The following is a 20,316-nucleotide window of genomic DNA, read 5'->3' on the forward strand; positions in this document are numbered from 1 at the left end:
TTCCCCCTCTGGCAGAGAGGACAGTCTCCAAGGAAGTGTTTGCTTGAGTCCACTCAGGATGAATTGGGATTTCAGCTTGCATCATGGTCCCAGAGCTCCACCAACAGCCCCTGGCAGAGGGGCAGACCCAGCCTTCCCTTCCATTTCTGTCTAGAAAGAGGAGCAGGCAGATTTCTTTAGCAAAACGCCCAAATTCTCAGGTGCATGAGAAGTCTTCAAGCTCTGGGAATGAATCTCAAGAAAAAATCAATTTGGAGATGTGTTCCTGTCCTCAGTAGCAACAACCTAAAACCATCACATTACTAAACATGCAATGTGCTGGCTCTTCTGAGTCCTACTGTTAGATCTCTCTGCTGATGGCCACGACATGGGTATGTGCAATTTACTGTCATGAATTCTGCACTGGGCTTGAAGAGCATCACAGCAGTGAGCATCACAAACTGAAATAGTTCTAGTGTTAGTGGTTTCCCTTTTTTTTTTGACTGACTTGTGAAAAAGTAGGATTTATACTTCTGAAATGTGTGCACAGGCCACACTTTTAATTTTTATTTTCTATTAAACAAGGAAATCCTGAAGCCCTTTTTTTCCTTCTTTTCTTTTTCTTTTTTTTTTCTTTTCTTTTTCTTTCCCCCTCAATTTTACCCTTCTAAGCTCACTGTATTGTAAATATGATTTTCAAAAGTGATGTGTGATTTTGGCCAGCTTCATCTCTGGCAGCCCAAAATGAGGAGTCACTGATGTTCACAGAGAGCTGAATGTATGTGCTATGGTTGCAGAGCTGGTAATGGCCAATTACACTTGGACATCCTTCACATCATGGCCTTTTAATTTTTCCTGCTATAACTAGATGGAAAACTAGAAGATTGTGAGATTTCTTGATGTGGCATGATATTGTAGCTTTTCCCAAAATGTTTTCAGGAGTTTCTGCTCAATTGCTCAGATTTTTGAGCATGAGAGGGAGTTTCTCAGAGAAGTCAAGGTTTTATAGCTTTATGTAAACCTAAGCAGAAATAGATGCTCAGATTTTGAAGAGGGGAGAAATATTTTTTCAGATTGGATTTCATAAAACACAAAGGTGCTAAAAGGCACGTGAAAAACCAGAAAAGACAATCCTCTACAGCCTAGGGAATCCAGCTCGATGTTTCAGTGTGTTGGCATTGTGAGTACTTGACACATGTAGACATCCTCTTCCCTGCGTCATAACTTTTATTTGCCACATTTCCTTTCAAAATACAAGTAATATTTCCAAGTCTCAGTACTCACAGCCAACATCTGCTCCAAGCAGAAGCAGTCCCCATTCCCATCACCAATTCAGTTGTGTCACTGGTAGCCACTGGAGAATCTGGCAGAGAAGAGGATCTGCCTGCACGTGCCTGATCCCTATCCTTGTGCCATTGAGCTGCATCTGTCTGATTGCTGCATGACCCAGCATTAAAGAATGACACGAAATTTGTCAGGATCCAAATGCTAGATCCATTTTCAGGGATTTCAGCAGTGAAGAATGACAGGCAAGTATCATGGAGGGCTGGAGAGCAGGCTGGGTAGAAAAACAGGACACTTGCCTGAGCTTAGGATAAAATCTCACTACCCCAACTTGTCCAAGTTTTTCCTTGGAGTCCAGTGACTTGGACTGTACAAAAAGATGTATATTTGTCTAGAAACTGAAATTGAAATGTATAGCTCAAATGACAGTTTTTATTTAATAGAAAATATAAAATATAATTAATATATTCACAAGCTATCTGAAAATTTAAACAGACATTTTAATTTATCCTGGAATCCAGCCAGGTATCTTGGCCTCATCCAGTGACTAACAGAATTGGAAGACCTAGAAATGGTTTAGTATTATTTCCAGTAGACTATTTTTTTAATACAAAGCCTGATATTGCTTCCTCAGACATTTTCAATAACTTAGCCAAATCAGTATTTGGGTGCACAATGACTGAAAATTTCACTTGACAGTAAACTTCTAGTGAACTGTGAAGTAGTTATTAAAGAGATTCCTTAAAAAATAAATTTTACTTAGACTGGCGTTGTGAAATTTTAAAGCAAAACGCCCATGTGATTTCTCCTGGGGCTTATTGGACTCCATTAAAGTCAAAAGAAAGTAATCCATTTGCTGTGGTGGACCTTCAGGGAAGCCCTTTATGATTATAAACTGCCTGTAATCAAAGCAAATCCCAGTATAATAAATGCTCCTATCCAGAGCATTGGTGTAAGTATGACTTATTGACATGTGCACCAGGCAAAGTTTCTCCATCAGTCCTCTAAGACTGTCTTTTGGTTGGTTTTTTTTTTTGCTTAGCTGTAGATTATTGAAGATGGTTTTGTAAGCCCAGCTGTTATCAAGTCTGTGTTTTAGGATCATTTGCCTCATGTGAAATTGCTTTGAAGGCTCCCTTGTTTTACTAATAGCCTAGAAACACTTTTGCATGTTTCCCCAAACCAAATCAAATCCACCAGTCAACCTGAACACGGAGTTCTGTACATTAAGAAATGGAGGGTGGAAGAACACACAAATTAGTTAGCTTTATCTGAGTATACATTTTTCTGTAATGAATGGAGAATATGCTCTTTTTAATTAGTACTGGGTTAATTAATATATTTTGTAGGAATCCATTTGAAATATCCAATGAGAATTGGCTGATATGCTCCTTGCACATTGCAAATTTCAAGAGAACAAAATATGCTGAGGAAGAACAATTAAAAAATAAAAAGTTCTTCTTTTCTTTTCTTCTTTTCTTTTCTTTTCTTTTCTTTTCTTTTCTTTTTCTTTTTCTTTTTTTTTTTTTTTTTTTAATACAAGAAGATTACAGAGAGCTGCACAAAGTTTCAAAGCACAGCTGCACTCTGGAAAACTGCTATAAGACCAATATGATAATGAAATGTGTTTACTGCGTCCCAGAGGATACCATTTCCAATGCACTCGGCTTACAGTGAGAAGATGAATCTCCCATTTGCTAATGCCACAGGTCAAATCCAGAAGTCAAACTGGGTTTTGCATGGCTCTGCAGCATGTGAAATAACAATTGTTAAGTTAACATTTGATTAAAGAGGCAGGTGAGCAAGCATGGGAAGAACAATAGAGCTGCCACTGTTGAGACTGCCTCATACACAGAATGGCACCTGCAGGAAAATACAGTGATTCTCATTTGTTAGAGTAAACATTAGCTTGTTAATAATACAGAACTCAGAGAGCAAAATATCTGTCCCCTCAAGCAGAACAAATTACACAGGGGACAGCTTCTGCCCTTGAGAATCAATGGGAATTGATTTAAAGGAACTGCAGTCCTGTTAAAGAAGAACTGCAGTGGGATGGCAGATCCTTGTTTGCTAATCCAACATGATCCCTATTAGTGGCTATTCTGTGAGTCAGAGATTACCTCAGAAACAAAAGATACCGACTTTTATGTTGCTATGGGTACGTACCAAGGCTTTGGAATGATGAAGTAAAATCAGCTGACCTGAAGTAAAATCAAGATGTGACAGCTGTCTTTAATAAAATTCCTGCTTTGCAATTGAGAAAATTACTTCAGTGTTTGCATTTCTAACTTGGTTTTCCTTCTTAACTATAGAGGTTATCCCACAGCCAGGTGTTATGCAAAAGAATTTTTGAGTTTTGTACGATGACATGAGAAAAGAAAGTTTCTTAGATAACCTGAGCATTGCCTTTTCTCATTGGTGAGGTTTGCATATGAGACTCATAAGCACAAGAGGAAAATGAAAGCAAGGAAAATGTCAGAACAGTATCTAGTAAGCTTTGTCAACCTTTCTGAGTAAATCATTGAAGAAAACAGGCCTAGCATGATATGCTACACTTATGGATCACACATGAGGTTATGGATAACACCACAGTGTTTTCTACTGAAATCAGGATGAGACTGTTTCTGCTACTAAACAAGCAAGAATTGATGATAACATCTAATATAGCTGGAAGTCTTTCAACAGTAATTTCCATGAGGAGCTGTGTGACAGAATACCTGAGCATGAAGAAATGCTATGGGCTCACCTACTCTAAAGCTTCACGGCCCTTTCCTAATTATAAGGCTTCTACCACATCTACTGATCTCCAACTTCTCTATCTTTTTTTCCTGAGCTGTACCTTTGTACTGTCCCATCCGTGTGCTCCTCAGCTATGCCTGAAGAAGTGGATGTGAGGACTATTAGCAATAAAGGAACATGCACCTGCAAACCCACTGTTTGCTCATGGATGTACCCTGTGAGAAATTGAGAGCATGAGAAAATGCACAACCAGTTGAACAACACCAAGCCTATAGTAGTTCATATACAGAAAAGACAATCTTCTGGGCCTATTTTAAACCTTTTTGTTTTGTTTTGTTTTGTTTTTGTTTTTGTTTTTTTTGTTTTTTTTGTGGAAGCCATCTGAGATTTATCCTCTCTAAAGAAGGCAATAAGGTTCTCTGACCCATAATCTATTACAAAGATCTATCATTTCTAAATTTAGCAATCACTGACATAACTGCCATACAAAGTCCTTGTCTCTCAGACTTAGTTTGAGACACTTTTGTATCTTAGTTCTAATCAACAACTCCTGCCAATAGCAAAAAAGTTATATCTAAGAAGTATCTTTCGCTGTCTCCCAGTGTGCTTCAGTTAGTTTGTAACACATCAAGAATTGTCTCAGTCAACATCTTTCCCAGAGGAGAGAGTAACTGCACCATAAATAGTGTTTTGGCATCAAGGTTTGTTGGTTAGAGTTTTGGGGTTTTTTTTTTTGCTGTTAAAAGACTCTGCTCCTCCTTTTATCCCCTGAAACAGCAGGGGCAGCTTTTCCACAGTGTTTCACAAACATCTCTTAATCTTGACCACAGGAATCATCCTTTTGGTTTTGTGGCTTTTTGATCTCTGGCCTCCTTGCTAAGATCACTACAGGGGATGCTTCCACAATAAAACATGTGAACAGATCATTCACATGTGTGCCCTGTGCAGCCTGGCTGGAGGGGGCCGTGACATCATCCCACCTGAAAATTTTGTTTTAGGAGGGTCCCAAGCCAGAGCTCTTGCTGAGTCCCATGTTGCTGTGTGTTCCTCCAAGTACCAGAGTTAGGCTAAATATTAAACCACCCACTCATTCTCCCTGATTTTTATAAAATTGCAAGTGTACTAACCTACACTATTTCTGATGATGAAAAAAATTAAGTCCTTTGCTGATCACAAGCTTTCCATTATTCAGATACCTTTGTAAGCAACATTCTTTTTTTTTTTTACCTTCTGCTTCATGTCAAAGTAGCTAAAACCCACTTGTGTGTTAAAAACAATGAAAAACAGTATCATTCACCCAGTTCTTATGCTGTTGCTATGTATAGTATGTGTTTTGTTACAGTAATTTCTCCAGGATAAACAGTTACACAATCAGTACAATCATCTCAAAAATGAAACTGTATTGCTTCTGGATAGAATGAATTTTTGGCTGATAAGATGAATAGATGACCAGAAGGAAATCTGGCCAGTTCCTCATTGATGGTAACTAAATCTGTCTCAACCCTAGCAGTCCTCTTTAAAATACAACTCCCTTCATGTATGAAGCAAATCAAATAGATAAATGTTTCATAAGATGAAAGATGAAAGCTTAGCTAGGATGAATTTCTTCTAGATCTCTCTTTCCAGTGTGGGCACCTCACTGAACACAGCTAACAATGGCTTTATTTTTTTCCTCTGAACTGATTAATGTTTGCTCACAGGACCTTGATTACTGTATTACAAGCCACAAATTTGCAAGATTAAAAATGTCTGTTGAATTAATTAGCTGCAAATCAACCTTGGTGCAGCTCGACAAGTTCCAAGCTGTTCCAATAAAATAAAAAAGGAGGAATCGATAGCAGCCACAAATACATGACAATATGTTGGCACTTTGTGACTATAAATAGTGGCAGCTGCCCTCTCTGCTGACAAAGGAAGATTTTTCATTGTACATACAGAGCTATCTAAAGGCTAAATCCTGCCCAGATTGGTGTGGCAATCTCACTGATAGCTAGAGTGTTCTCAGTGAAATACGTCCCGTGGGCCAGCCCGATAACCCAGGGACAACTGGAGATGGAAACAAGCTGCCTACTTTTTCTTCACTTTCAGCCAGAGTGAACACCACAGTGCTGGTGCCAGGAGTGACCACAGCACATGTGGATGCTGGCTAACAGGATGTCCCAAAGGGGAAATGCAGGGAATGATGTTGAAAGCCATTAGTGACTACTTTTGAGCTTTTCCTCTGTCGCTACTGCCATTGTCTTACCAGTCATGACAATTTTAGATATCTCTGTCTATAAATCAGATCTCCTTGGAAGCATACTAGTTTTTTCAAACATTGTCCTTAATGCTGAATGGTGACACAGGTCAGGAACTCTAGGCATGTATCTGAACTTCAGAAAAGCACGTGCTTTCACTGGCTGGTAGTGTCTTCCTCAGCTTCCTAAAATTTAAAATTAATTCTCATCAAATGTTATCTAAGAAGCAGCCTGGGATTGACACATAATAATGCAGAACATATTAAAAAAAATCAGTAGTTAGAATTTCAGAAATAGTTACTGCATATGCATGGTAAATTTAAATTGACAGGAGTATAATTTTCAAATACATGCATATGAAATTTATCTTCAGTACATAATCTGTGCAAGAGCAAATCTTTCCTTCTGACAGCTTGTATCAGGAAACTGCATATGTGTTGGATAACAAACACCCTAGTGCTCTTCAGTCAAAATGCAAGTAAACCATCCTAATTATTGCAGGTTATTTCCTTCATAAACTACTGACAACGATAACTGATAGTGAAACAAATACAACCACCATTACATTACATGAAACAAAAGTTTAATTGATCACTTTGCCGTTTTTCTAAATGATTGATTTTGTCCTGGATTAAGTAAATGTGATAAATCTTTTTTTATTTCACACAATTACCGCTGCTCTGTTCTTTTACCAAAATATTTAAGATATGAAATAGAACATTAGACATATTTTCTCCATAATTTTTTGTTAAAGTGCTGGCACATTATATTGCAAGGCTGTTTCCAGTAATGACTAGAATGTGTTTTCCAATAATATTTTCTTTTTGCAGTTATCACTTGGTTATCCTTGATGACAATGTTCCTGATCCTTTTTTTGTTTTAGGCTTAGGATTTAAGTGAGTTGTAAGATTGAATCCTAATAGAATCTCAGGACTCACTGTCATGTGTATACACAAACACACACACACACACACATATATATACACACATGTATATATATATATAAAAATGCATTTGATACTGTAAATTTGCTCCTAAGTGTGAGATAAGATCCTACTATTTTTATTATGATGAAACCAAACACTTTCACAGAGAGTATTCATTATAGCATGCTGTGGACACTGAATGTCTTGCATTCACCATAACCTGGGCAATTTGCACACAATGGTGGTTCAAATGTACCATCCAGAGAAACCATGTCTGCTCCACATGCTTTGCTAGATAGCACAGAGCGTCTTTGCCCTTTGCTCAGCCCAAATTGATCTTTGTTTGGCAAAGAACTGGGATCTCAAAGTGTATGAAACTTGGGCTCAGGGAACTACAGATAAGCTACAAGTGTAGCTCTGGTGTCCATACAAAGTCTGTCTGAGCTCCAAAGAAAAACCAGGTGAACGTGGCCAGAGTAGCACATGGTGCATTAATAGACCTGATTCAAGGCAGCATGTAGAGATTCAGGCTTTGTCACAGTGCTAACCATGTTCATACAGCTTTTGGTCAGGTTGGAAGGTGAGCAAAGTGATTTTGATTCTGCCACAGATGTTTACTGCAGACATTAATTACTCTGGCTGGATGTAGGCAATGGCACTGAATGTGCTCAACAATTTCAGAGTCCTCAACACTAAAGGGACTGAACACGTCCCTTTATACTAGAAGTATGTCTACACTGCACATGTCTACATTTGTATGTCCACATTTATGTTTTCCACAAAGAGGAAGAACAGTTCAAAACATGAGGCAGGGAGCCCTTCTCCTCACCAGTGTGCAGCCCTATTATCCTTCCCCTGAGAGATAGTAACTAGAGATATGAAGTGTTGCTAGCTGAAGAGATCACTGCATGTGGCTCTCCCCTTGGTCTTTGCTTACCACCAATTTACTGCTGGAAAAGCCCTCATGAGTATTTCTGTGCAAAGCTCCATCTGATAGCACCACAGAGGACCCAATTCCTTCAGGTAAGATGTGCAGGAGAATACCTGCTCAGAGGATCCCGGCAGGCTTAGGTGGGAAATAGGAGCTGAGCTAATTTTGTGCTGTGAAGACCCAGTTGCATCTGACCAAGTCCAGGAGGCAAATTTCAAGTGCTTGAACATCTGGCATTAAAAATGTTCAGGAGCACCTAGTTAGTGCAGTTTGGAGGAACACAGTACGAGCCTGAGACCCCTGATGTGCCTGCACTGACCTCTGCACCTGTGCTGCAATGTGCCAGATACCTGGCCCCCAAGTGTGCTGGCTTTCATCCAGCCCATGCACATGGTTTTCCTCTCTTTTGTGGGCTCTTTGGTGCATGAGGTGGGGAAGAGACTGCTGGACTATGACCAGGCCTTGCCCTGAGTGGACTTGTAGCACACAAACACAGTCTATGCCTTGCCTTAGCACTGTGTCATGTCTCTGCAGGCTCTTCTAGACATTCAACTAGCAGCTTTTCTACCTTGAGGAAATCACTGGTCTGTGAAATTCTGTTTTGCAGTACTGTTACACACTAGGTAGCTGAGTGGACACACCTATTTCATGCTAAAAATGCTTTTGTGAGGTTTAGTGCAAAAAACTACCCCAAACTCAACGCTTTGTTAAAAGGATGTGGACTTTCCTATAGCAGAACAGATCTTGTGTAGAAAACCTGCTAGCATTCCTAGAGCTGCAGCATGCCAGAAGCAATTGCTTCCAAAGTAATCTGAAATAAGAGGCTGAAACCTACAGATAGAGAAAACTCACCGCAGTCATATCTTTCTTTCTATGAATGTAGCATTTAGTTACATGGACAAATCTGTTACATTTTAAAATTTATCCCAACCATTCATTGAAATGAGATTTTTGGTTACACTTTAAAGTTTCTTGGCTGATTTTATTTTACACTGCCTTGCAGGTAGAAGTTGAGATTTGATCTTTCTATTAGTTGGTCACTTACATAAAAATTTCTTGTCAATATCTATCAATGAATATAGCAACTATATGTATAAGTCTGTTGTAATTATACACAAGCTTCTCTGACTTCTCTGGCTTGTGCAAATCACCCCATAAATGTGCTGAAAAGGACCTTTTGCCCTCATCTTGCATATGTGTTCTCTTTGCCCTAGGATTCAGAGGAGGCACACGGTTTACTAAAGGGTAGATAAGATCCTCTGCGTAAGAATGAAATGCTAAGCCTCCAGAGCAAAATGTAAGTACAGGAGCCAAGCTTATCCAGTTAGAAAACTTTCCTTTTAATGAATGTACTGGTCAGGAATTGGCTTTTGTGAGAATCACTGGAAATGACCGGTTTCAGAGACATTTTTCAAAGTCTTCTTAAAAGGATCACAAAACAGCAGCTCTGTCAAAGTGCGTATATTCTTGAATGTTTGAACTAAAAAGGAAAGAATAAGAAACCCGTGACTCTTGCTGAGCCAGCACTAAATTTAGCGTACGTATTTCAGGTTGAACCAAGTGACATGCAGGCTTTTTGGCATTAAGCAAATCTCCAGCTGAGTTCAGTTTGGAGTGAGGAGGTGAAGACTTCCACTACCGTGGTCTGAATTCATGTAGCTCATTCTAGGTAAGGGCCTGACTTTGACATGTTCATACGTGTGAAGAAATCTCACCAAAGTCCTGCACTGAGGTCACTGAGGTAAAACAAATGGTGCCAGGGGATCACTCGTGTTAAAACAGCTTTGTAAATGATCTCTTCATCAGTGACACCATTCCCCTAACTTTGCATGAACAAGGCTTTGTAATGTCATCTCTGTGTCTCCTGTAATGAGGTCTGCTCACACCAGATGTGAGAAATCATCTCAGAAACAGATCACTCAGCAAGCTGCAGCCAAGTGAAAATGATAGCAGAATTTGTTTTAAAAAATCACTACATGTGAACTGCAGTAATCTGTTGTGTTGGTTTTTTGTTTATTCTCAGATTTAAAAGAATCTGTTCTCATTTTGCCTTTTATCTCTTTTATCAGAATAAATAGGAATGGATTCAATGTCATAATGAAAAGACATAGCTCTATAAACAATCAAGGGTGGATTAATGTCTCTCTGGTACACAAATGGCTGTTTGCTACTTACTCCATTTGGCTTTCTGCTGAGAGCATGGGCTTCATGCGAGCTAGTCTAATTGCTACAATTAGCAAAATTAAATGGCTTATTGTGTATTTAGACAATTCTTCCCGTGTCCTGCACTGTTATACTGCAGAAGTAGTAATTGCTGTGTTGGGCTTGTAAATTCACGGACATGTGTTGTGATCATTTCCATCACACACATCTTGTAGGGGCTTAACTTAAACAGGCTTGTTTAGATGGATGCACAGATGCAGTTTACTCTGCTTCCCACCAAGCACAGGAGTAAGAGAGGCAGCAGTAGACCCCAGGAATCTGCTGAAGTCTTTTCCTTGGCATTGTGCAGGCAGTGCAGGGGGTGCAGAGTAAATCACAGCATCTCAGTCACTGGATCGCACAGCTTCAGGCAGGGAGAGGAGAAAGGGCAGTGGCTTTGGAAGCTGAATTACTGGCAGAGCCAACTAAAACTCAGTACAGTGCCACTTTTAAGGCTCCTTAGGAGTGATATGATCAAATCACAAACACTTCAAAATTGTTTAATTGGTGTTCTAAAAAACCCAACAGTCTAGTTGTGAATATTTGCTGTCCAATAAAAAGTAAATGAACATATTGCATGATTGGGAGTCCCTTTCCAAATAAAGCAGCACTTCTGCTTTTAGTACCACTTACAAATTGCTCTTTTGGGGAGATAATGATGTATTGGCAAGACCATCATATGTTTTAAACTAATACAGATTTAATAGCTATTCACCATATATTAAAAATTAAATCTCCAATAAAATTTTAATTTACCTCCTCTGCTTAAAAGTTTACAAAATCAGGCAGATGAAGCCTAGCATTAAATTTTGGGAGGAAAATTTTCTCCAATTTTATAAAAATTAATTAATAGAAAATTTGTTGATTTGACAATGAAAATATTGAATATATGCCATCAAGACCATATAACCCAAGCAAAGAAACATTGTTCTGTCAAAAGAAGAATATTTAAATTTACATAAACAAAATTGAAAATTAATTTTTTCATTATTAAATACGCATGGAAAGAAAGTATTGCACATATTTGTAAAGAATTTTTAAACAAAAATTATCCTATTACAGAACAAATAGCTTTTAAAAGAAGTCAGAAGTTTTCTCTTACATTTTCTTACATGTTTTCTGAATAAACATGGGTATACATTATCTTTTCTTTATTTAATTAGTGATAGTAGTTGAATTGTCTTTTCTGCAACAGACAAATCCACAAAATTTTTGGACCAAGTCTTTAACCAGATAAGTTAACATTACATCTGCTGGTAAGTTTGTTTGGTTCATTAGAACAATGCTCCCATAAGTCTTACTCCTAACAAATATGATTGCTTTTCTTTACCAGAATGTAAATATGAAAATATGAATTTTTTATTTTCATATATTCTGATATGAAATTTAAAAGGACTGATGTTTTCATTATTTCAAAAGAAAAAGTTCATTTTTTTACAAGTTCTTTTCTTTTTTTTTCTTTTTTTTTTTTTGCTATTGCTGTCTCAGTAGAACTTTGTTGATTTTAAAACTGTGGCAAGAAGAATAGTGCATATTGATTATTAACTGTCCATAAGGCCATAATGGAATTTCAACATGGACTATGTTTAATCTTGGCAGTTTCCATAAAAAACTCTTACAGCTTTTAATGTGACTATTCACAGCAATGCAAATTAGGAAACTGTCCATGTAGTCATCAGAGTGTTTAGAATTCAGTTGCTGCCCTGTTCTCAGTGCAGGTAACATTGATGGTATGAGTGTAACAGAGCAAGATTTTGGAGAGCAGATTTTCACTTAGTGTATAATGACTTCTACCCCTGCCTCAAACAGCCAGATTGAATTCTGAGGACAAGGTGCATATATGTAGTGCTGCATATATATATTTATACATATATATATATATACACACACACATATGTCACTCTGCACTCACACCCTGCAGTAGTTTGCTTGAGATAAACATTTTTTCAAACATTATTTTCAAAATGCTGTGAGAGTAAAGAAAACAAATACTAGGAATGAAAAACCACATGTATAAATAACACCTCTTTGTCCTTCCTTCCAAAACCAAACAAGAGCAAATCAAACAAACTCATCCCAAACCTTCTTCAGAAACCTTGCAATGCAAGCGCTAGTGAAGACCTTAACCCTTTAAATTCCGTATGAAGCAACATTTCTTCAATTCTGTAAGCCTGACCAAAGGGTTCACAGCTCTGAGGAAGAGCAAGAGGGTGAGAGGGACATCAGAAGAAGAAGAGCCTCGTTGACAGCAGTGATGCTGCCCTTCTCCCCAGGAGGTGCTGGTGGGAGACTGAAGCTTGAGAAGGCTGCCCACTGTGCCTCACTCAGGCTTCAATTTCCGAGTTGTTAAAGCAGCAGCAAACACATCAAACTGTTTCCAAAAGAAACCCTCCCATCTTGGATCACAGAGCTTACATTTGCCATGTTTGTAAAGAAAAAATAGCAATTCCCTTGTGTGGACTAGAATTTGATTCTGGAGTGAAGGGTCTATTGAATATGACAGGACAAAGGACTTGCTCCCAAAATCTTTTTTTTAGCAGTTCTTGCAGTGGTATATTTTCTGACAAAATATGAGTAGTTTTCTCTGAATAATCAGCTATATTTCCACGAAGAAAAGGGTAATCACTTTGTAAAAAGCTTCAGGTTTGGACTATCAAAGAATTGTTTTATTTTAAAAAAATTTATAGAGGCAGTTGGCCATTGTTTAATTTGAAAATACCTAAGAAACCCCTGAAGCATAGGTGTTTTCTAATCTGTGTAAAGTTCCCTCTGCCTTGCAGATTTCTGCACTCCCACAGATTCTTGTTTTGAGGAACTCGCCCCAGCAAAGAGCAACAGGTATCGAACATATTACTAATAAAAAAAGTCAACATCAAAAATGGCTAATTGAATGCATACAAATAAACATAGTCTGTGTAACCTTGGCCATTTCACTGTACAAATATTCGTAATAGGAAAGACAGAAATTATCCCAGCAGCATACACAGCAGTGACTACACTGGATGTATCTGACAGTGAAGATTACAATGCCAATTATCAGGTCTTCTCCTTCCTGACATTGTCATTTACAACAGTAACTCTTCAGTTCTGCTTCGCTCTCCTGAAATGGATGGATATAGTTATAGCAAATTATTTCTCATAGAATCACTTGGTGTCTTTACAAGCCACTTATATTTGAAGCAGGATCCACAGTTTATAGAGTATTCTAAAAGTACCCATGTAGGCTTTCATATGGCATTAGATTGCAAAACAAATCCATAATGTGTGAAAACCAGGTTTATGTCAACCTGCAAAAGCCATTTGATAAAATTCATGGACCAATTCTTAAAGTCTAAGCTATAAAGAGAATGAAATGTATTAAAAGATTTGAGGTTTATAAAAAGTAACATTTTATACCATATTTTTACTTTACAAAAATATTGAAATAATCCATGAGTTTTTCACTCTGCACCAGCTTTAAAAAAATTACTATCAAATTTTGACTTGCACCTTTAATGCATCTGAAAGCACCATCAGGGGATACTTTTAACATAAAGGATAATACCATTAACTAGATTTAGGGAGGTATTTAAAACCCAAAAGCTTGCAGCAAAAGCACTCTATTACAAGAGAATCAACGCAATTTTTAGACATGTCTGGACACCAGTCTTGAACAGGCAGAAGAGGATCTTCCACATAACTTGTTTATATTATACTTCAGTGAATATACTTACTAAGAGGTGGCTGAAAGCCTTTAAAAGACATCACTTTCACCTTGGGTGGGAAAAATCAGAGCTGTCTCTACACATTGAGATCTTGGTTGGTCTTTCCTGCTTCTTTTTCTGGTAGGACTTGTGCCACTTGTTGTGTCCCTCAGGCAACATCAACCTTGCAGTTATACAATGTTTGGCACTAGAAAGGTATGGCATGTCACAGTCTCTTGTCACACCTGCATACATTCACACACTGAATCATGCATTCTCAGTCCTGAAACAGAGAAGTTTCAGTGTGTTCAGCTCCTTGTAGTTTCTTCTGAAATATCTGAATGGGGTCCTCCAAAAAGTTTAGAATATGAAAACTATACTTCCTTGTTCTTTTACTTTTTTTTTTTTTTGCAAATTGAACACTGAATCATGATTATCATTTAATGAATATCACTACGTGCTAGAGCTCCTTATTTCTCCTCAAAACCAGAAGTGAGCTGCATAGAGTTTCTGTTGAAAATAACATCAAGAAGTTAAATTGTGTTTAATAAAGACTTTGAAATTCCACAGGAAACAAACAGTTCTGGTAGTATTAATTTTAATGACCTAATTAATCAGAATTTAGTTTCTTTTCCATTGACAGCCTTATAAACATGATGACATTTCTTTTTAATTAAGAACTATTTTGCAAACCTATTCTAACCTGAATGGTTGATTTATGGGAGTGTTGAAGACTACTAAGCTCCTGTTTTCCCCCCTAGAAAACGGCTTTCCTAACAGCAACATTGTGTGATACAGTTCTGTTATTTTTGAAAAGGTGTGGGGTTTCTTTGATTTTGCCATTGGTTATGGAAATATCAATCATTTATTTCCAAAATAAAATGCACTACTGGCTAAAGTTGAAAGCTCTGGCCAGAGCCTTTTTATTGGTTTGATTGTAAGTACTGTGCAGTCAGAGTTTCATAGCAGTAAGGGGTGGTGGGTGAGTTCCTCCAGCTGATGTAACTGATTTGTATGTGTGGGTCAGGGTTTGGGGTTTTTTGAGGCTTTCAGACGATGCTGCTGTATCAGTGTCCTGCAGACAGACTGCACACAGTGGATCAAATGATAATCATGATGATAGCCAGACTAAGAACACTATAGCTTGCTGCTCTACTTGTAGTACGCAGTTTAGTAATTCCTACAGCCCTACTGTCAACCCCTAATTTGGACTGTAACGCTGGAGCTTCTTCAAGCTGTGGTTTTTCTTTGTTTACAATGTGGTTTCATATTCCAAGTGCTCCTGAATAAGGGCATCATCTTTATACTGTAGCCGTGGAGGAGCAGGGGAACATTCAAATGCTAAGATTGCCTTCCTCAGGCTCCTGTCCAACACGTGTCTCTCCCATGCTGGGTACCTGTTCCTGAACAGATCGATTTTAATGACAGACTCCTCAATCCTTGGTGGCCGGGATGAAGGTGTGGATGGTGCAGTGGGTCTCACCTGAAACACAGGCACACACCCGTCCCTCTCGGCAAATTTTTGATCCCGCTCGCTTGTGACACTCCGGTTGTTGGAGATGGAGCGTAGTGTGCTTGTGGCCACTTCTGAGGGAAGGGTGAAGGCAGCAGCAGGGTCCTCACAAGCACAGCTTGGTGACTGCCCAAACCTTGGTCCATTGGGGTGAAAGAAGGCATAGTACATTAGCATAAAAACAATGCCTGTTAAAAAGCTGCTGAACACTACACACAGTGCTGGTATGGCAAATGCATCAGAGATTGGAGGGGCCTTGTACAGATACCAGAGAACACTCAAGGCGGTGTTTTCTAAAAGGATGACAAAATAGTAAATGAAAAGCCTGCAGCGTGTCCTTCCTTCCTTGACATTGAACCAGCTGAAGATATAGATTATCCCAACAACCATGTCGAAAACTATCTCCTCCCATTTAGTGATGCAAAACTCTGTCTCGCAGTGAACGATCCAGAAGGTCATGATGCACCAGTGCAGCACGATGAAGATCCCAAAGTACAGCTGGAAAACCGAGGCAAACAGAGCAAAAGTAATGACCCTTGCTGCAATTGTGAAGAAATGCCAGCAAAACTGGATTATAACAGCCATATAACTGATGGGTTTCTTGTCATCGCGGGAGTCACGGAGGGCCTTTTGGTAGGAAGCCAAAGCCCAAGCCAGGGATACAAGGGATGCTGCAGCAGTAAGACCTAGGAGGAAACAAGAGATGAAGTTAAGGCACAATTAGTATGTCAGCATTTGGCTGAAAACAGTGAGATCCTTGCTGCTTTAAATATGTTCACCACCACTGGCACAATAAATCTCTTCCTTCTCCTTTAGCTCAGAGAAATGGACTTCTGCTGCTGAGATTTCATTTCCCTTATGACACTGGATACACACAAACAAGAGTGGCTATCAAACCACACTCTGAGCCTCTTATCTAGCAACTACATGTTTGAAACAAAATAATTAATTCACAACTCTGAGCCAATCGGGAATAGGTGTCTCTGTCAGCTCTGAGACTTAAGGGGACCTACTGCAGTTATTATTTTCAAGAAAGAATATTAATTTTCTGATTTTGAGAAGTCATTAAAGAAGCCTTATATAAAGCAACCAAGTCTTTCTAATTAAAATGCCGGCATCATCTACATATAAACTAAATCAATAACAGTGTGAGCTTAAATCTACATGTTAAAAATAAATTTATGTTACTCTTGTTACATCAAATTTTAAACAGACTGCCTTACTCTTGCTGAGGCCCATTTTGGTATTTTCACCACTTTTAAACAGAATTTTAATAAGTAGAAATTATCGGAACTTATTTTCTTCCAGCTGGAAATTAAATTTATTTTAGAAATCTTGGAATTTTTTACTGAATTAAAATTTTGAGTAAAGATGCTCCTAAAGTAGGGGGCTATATATTTGAATTTATATAGCCATTCTATCTCCTATATATCACACAATTGTTTATTTACAAGGCCCTAAACTATAATATTTTAGTAAAACCTGACAAATATTTAAAACATTCAATATGGGATTATTTCTCATAAGATTTCAAGCATTAGTTTTGTGAAAACACAAAAACTGTAAAACCATTTTTTAAAAAATAGACCTTTCTATACTTATTTTGAGCTTGTGTTAGTCTTTTCCCCTCAAGGGATTTTGATTCTTGTTGATAGGTAAATTTAGGAAAAAAAAGTTGCTTTGAAACTGAGCCTGACTTTTAAACTAATCTGTTACTTCCATACACTACCAGAAAAACACCTTACATTCCCAGTTCAAAAATGGTATAGTTCAGCATAATTATTCAAATGCTTTATACTTACATAGCATTCTGTTAGAAATGAATGATGATTCTTTACTAGAAGATTAATTTTTATTTACTTACAACTTGCATCAAGCTGCTTTGGATGGAAACGGGAATTGCAATTGAAATGCAAAATCCTTGCCTTTCAAGTGTATTTATTATTTGAATAAAATTGCAATAAGTGTTGTATACAGAGGAAAATGTATCAAACATTTTATACGTAAAACTGGTTTATTACCAAAGCTAATTTTACATACAGCTAATGAATGAATTCATAAGTCTCAGCATCTCAGACTGAGAATTTATTCATGGACCATTTAAAGATAATGATGCTTCAGCTTATTCTATTTCTAAGCAGTTCCTTAACTTTGAACTAGATATTGAAGTAAATCAAACTGACATGAAGAAAACATTTCTTTTGTCTGCTGTTAAAAGCTGTTTAATCACTTTGACAACCTTTGGTTCTGGATGCACAGCCAGTATTTTTCTTCCCTATTAAATAGCTTTCTTTAGAACTTAACAATCAAGAATGTATTACTTAAATATTATAAATGCTAAGAAATTGTATTAATGGAGAATGGTAAATTTAAGCCTAAATACATGTTGCTATTTACTTTGAAAAAAAAACCAACGTTATTTTAAAAGAGAAAAAAAATCTAAGTTATGGAAATAAAATCTATTTAAACAATTCACTTGGCTTAACACACTAAGATTTTTCTCAGTAAGTAGTACAGAGAGATTAATTGCTTTCAGGAGGGATTATTTGCCAATGTTTCTCCCTGTCTGGCAGGGTGCTAATAATGTTGTGACCCCCATGAATCCATGAATTTAAAACCCCTTTGCTTTAAAAATAAAATAATAACAAATAATCAGCAGAAATATAGAGCAAACTTAGGATTCCAGGGAGAATTTTAAATAAAACTTCATAACTTTTCTTCCCATGCAGATGCCTGCTTGACAAAACACCAGTGTTACTTCTGGAATCTTCCTTCATGGAGAAAATAAGCTATCAGCAATGAAGACAGGAAAGAGACATGGTATAAATTGGTGTTTTCATTTCTGACCTGTATATTTGCTTTTTCACACTGGGCTGCCTTTCTGTATCCATTATCTCTGATGACAACCCTGGGAGCTGAAAATGTAAGTTCTTGTTTTCCTGTAGGAATGTTTTAAGTCTTGAAAAAACACAGTTCATTTCCCTCGTGAAAGGAAAAGTTGGGAAAGGTAGATGAGTAGGATAAAGAATCTTTCAATACAAACAAGCCACTCTGAACAAGAACTCAAGAATAGCATTATCAGCACAGGAAAAAATAATGTGAGTGAGAAATCCATATATTTTCTTTGCAAGTCTAACTTTAACGACCTCACACACTCCCCCAGAGGTTTGTAGAGATATCATCAGTTTTGCATCAGGAACTGTAAAATCATTCAACTATACATACAGAATATAATGTTAAATTCATAGAAATTTCCACTGTTCTAATGCTAATTAATTCATAGTCATTGTCTGGGACATTAAGAAGCAAGCACAATAGCTATGTAATTCTGTTATTTAAATAGTCATTAATAGGGAATCATCCTCTGCTTTTACAGAACAAACTCAGGGATACTGGCATACGGGAGAGAAAGACGAGACAAGGAGAGGCACAAAAGGGAAGAATTGCCAGTTAATATATTATGCATCTGCTCTTGGCTGTTGGCAATGGTGTTAGGGATATAGAATTAAGATAAAGTTAAATGCTTCATGGGCTCCATCCATTTTTCTTTATTGATGAGAGCAAGCACTAAAGAATTATTGGAAGTAAATTAATAATAATAAGAATGATGTAAAAGTGATGCAAATGGCAGCTTGCTAATAAATGTCACTATATAAATAATTCACTGGGAATGGTTAGAAATAAAGTGAATTATTGTAGCACTGAATGGATAATTCATTAATTAGAATATAGTGATGCATTTGCTGACTATATGTTCATATAAACCTCTTTATCCCTATTTCAAAAGAGGAACTAAAAGAAATTTCTATTACTATCAAACAAAAACTTTAGCAATGCAGGTGGTTTAACTTCTGCAGTCAGGAAGACTTATTTGCCACTCAGAAATGAACAGAGATTGGACATGATCTGTGGAGCCACTGTTCATGAAGAACAAGAACCAGCTTTCCCACTTGCTCATCTGCAGTCCCTGCAAAATTTTTGGGTATTGCAGAAGCTTTCTGGTGTATTTGACTCTCTTGTATTATGAGACTTGTATTTAGGGTCTTGATCTTGGAAATTAAGACTAAATAGCCATTCCCAGTGAATATGTACACAACCAACTATATGCTCATCCACTACAGACTGTTACAAGAACAGGAAAGCAGGAATTCTCTAAAATGGCCTTAGGAAGCATGAAAGCATGTTCTTGTTTCTTTCTTTTCTAAAGATGAACCTTTAAACATTTTCTGTGGTATATGACTTGATGTCTAAAATTCTGTCCCGAAGAGGAAAGAAATGCAGGCTTTGCACAGGATAAACATCACAGTTTGAATCAGGCAAAGACGCTTTTGTCTGGTTCTAAAGTGGACACCTGAAATACTTGAAATAGCAAAGAGTGGGAGTGTACATACCCACTTTGCAGCATAGCCCATCCACAGTAGTCAAAACAGCAAGAAAACAGTGCATTGTATCAGGACAACATTCTGCCAGGAACTAATTATAATCTCTTTGGAGTGAAAAATACAATTTAACCTCTTTTATTCTGTGTATGGTTTGCATTACTTAATTATATTATTTGTATAAAGGAAAGACAACTTTTTAATTACAGATGAGTTTCAGATGTTCTCAAGATAGTAAATCTACCAGAATTTCTGTCTGATAAACAAAAACCAGAATTGTGTTGATTGAATTATAATTTTAATTTCTTTCCCTGAAATTATTAATTTCTCCATATATGATATGCACTTGCATTTTATAGGTTGTGCCATTTCTCTACAAATACTTTAAATATAAGGCATAATACACTGCAATGAACTACAGCACATTAAAGACAAGATAAAAA

General features: G+C 37.4%; 1 protein-coding gene and 1 long non-coding RNA gene across 2 annotated transcripts in view; one reads left to right on the plus strand and one right to left on the minus strand.

Annotated features, from left to right (window-relative positions):
* The first annotated feature begins 1,009 nt into the window (after window positions 1–1,009).
* LOC121665106 lies at window positions 1,010–19,109 on the plus strand. The gene is made up of 4 exons (XR_006016224.1): window positions 1,010–1,089; window positions 9,044–9,050; window positions 10,561–10,562; window positions 19,098–19,109. It is a non-coding gene; the product is annotated as an uncharacterized LOC121665106 (long non-coding RNA).
* The window catches only part of XKR4 (XK related 4), a 223,537-nt gene continuing 218,096 nt past the window's right edge, over window positions 14,876–20,316 (minus strand). The window contains exon 3 of the mRNA XM_042029002.1: window positions 14,876–16,180. Within this exon, the coding sequence (XP_041884936.1) occupies window positions 15,234–16,180 (947 nt within the window). The 3' untranslated portion in view covers window positions 14,876–15,233. The remainder of the gene's footprint in view (window positions 16,181–20,316) is intronic.

This window comes from Corvus kubaryi, unplaced genomic scaffold (assembly GCF_017639235.1).
Source record: "Corvus kubaryi isolate FWS band 111438036 unplaced genomic scaffold, C.kubaryi_AGA036_p1.0 37312, whole genome shotgun sequence".
Lineage (NCBI taxonomy): Eukaryota > Metazoa > Chordata > Aves > Passeriformes > Corvidae > Corvus > Corvus kubaryi.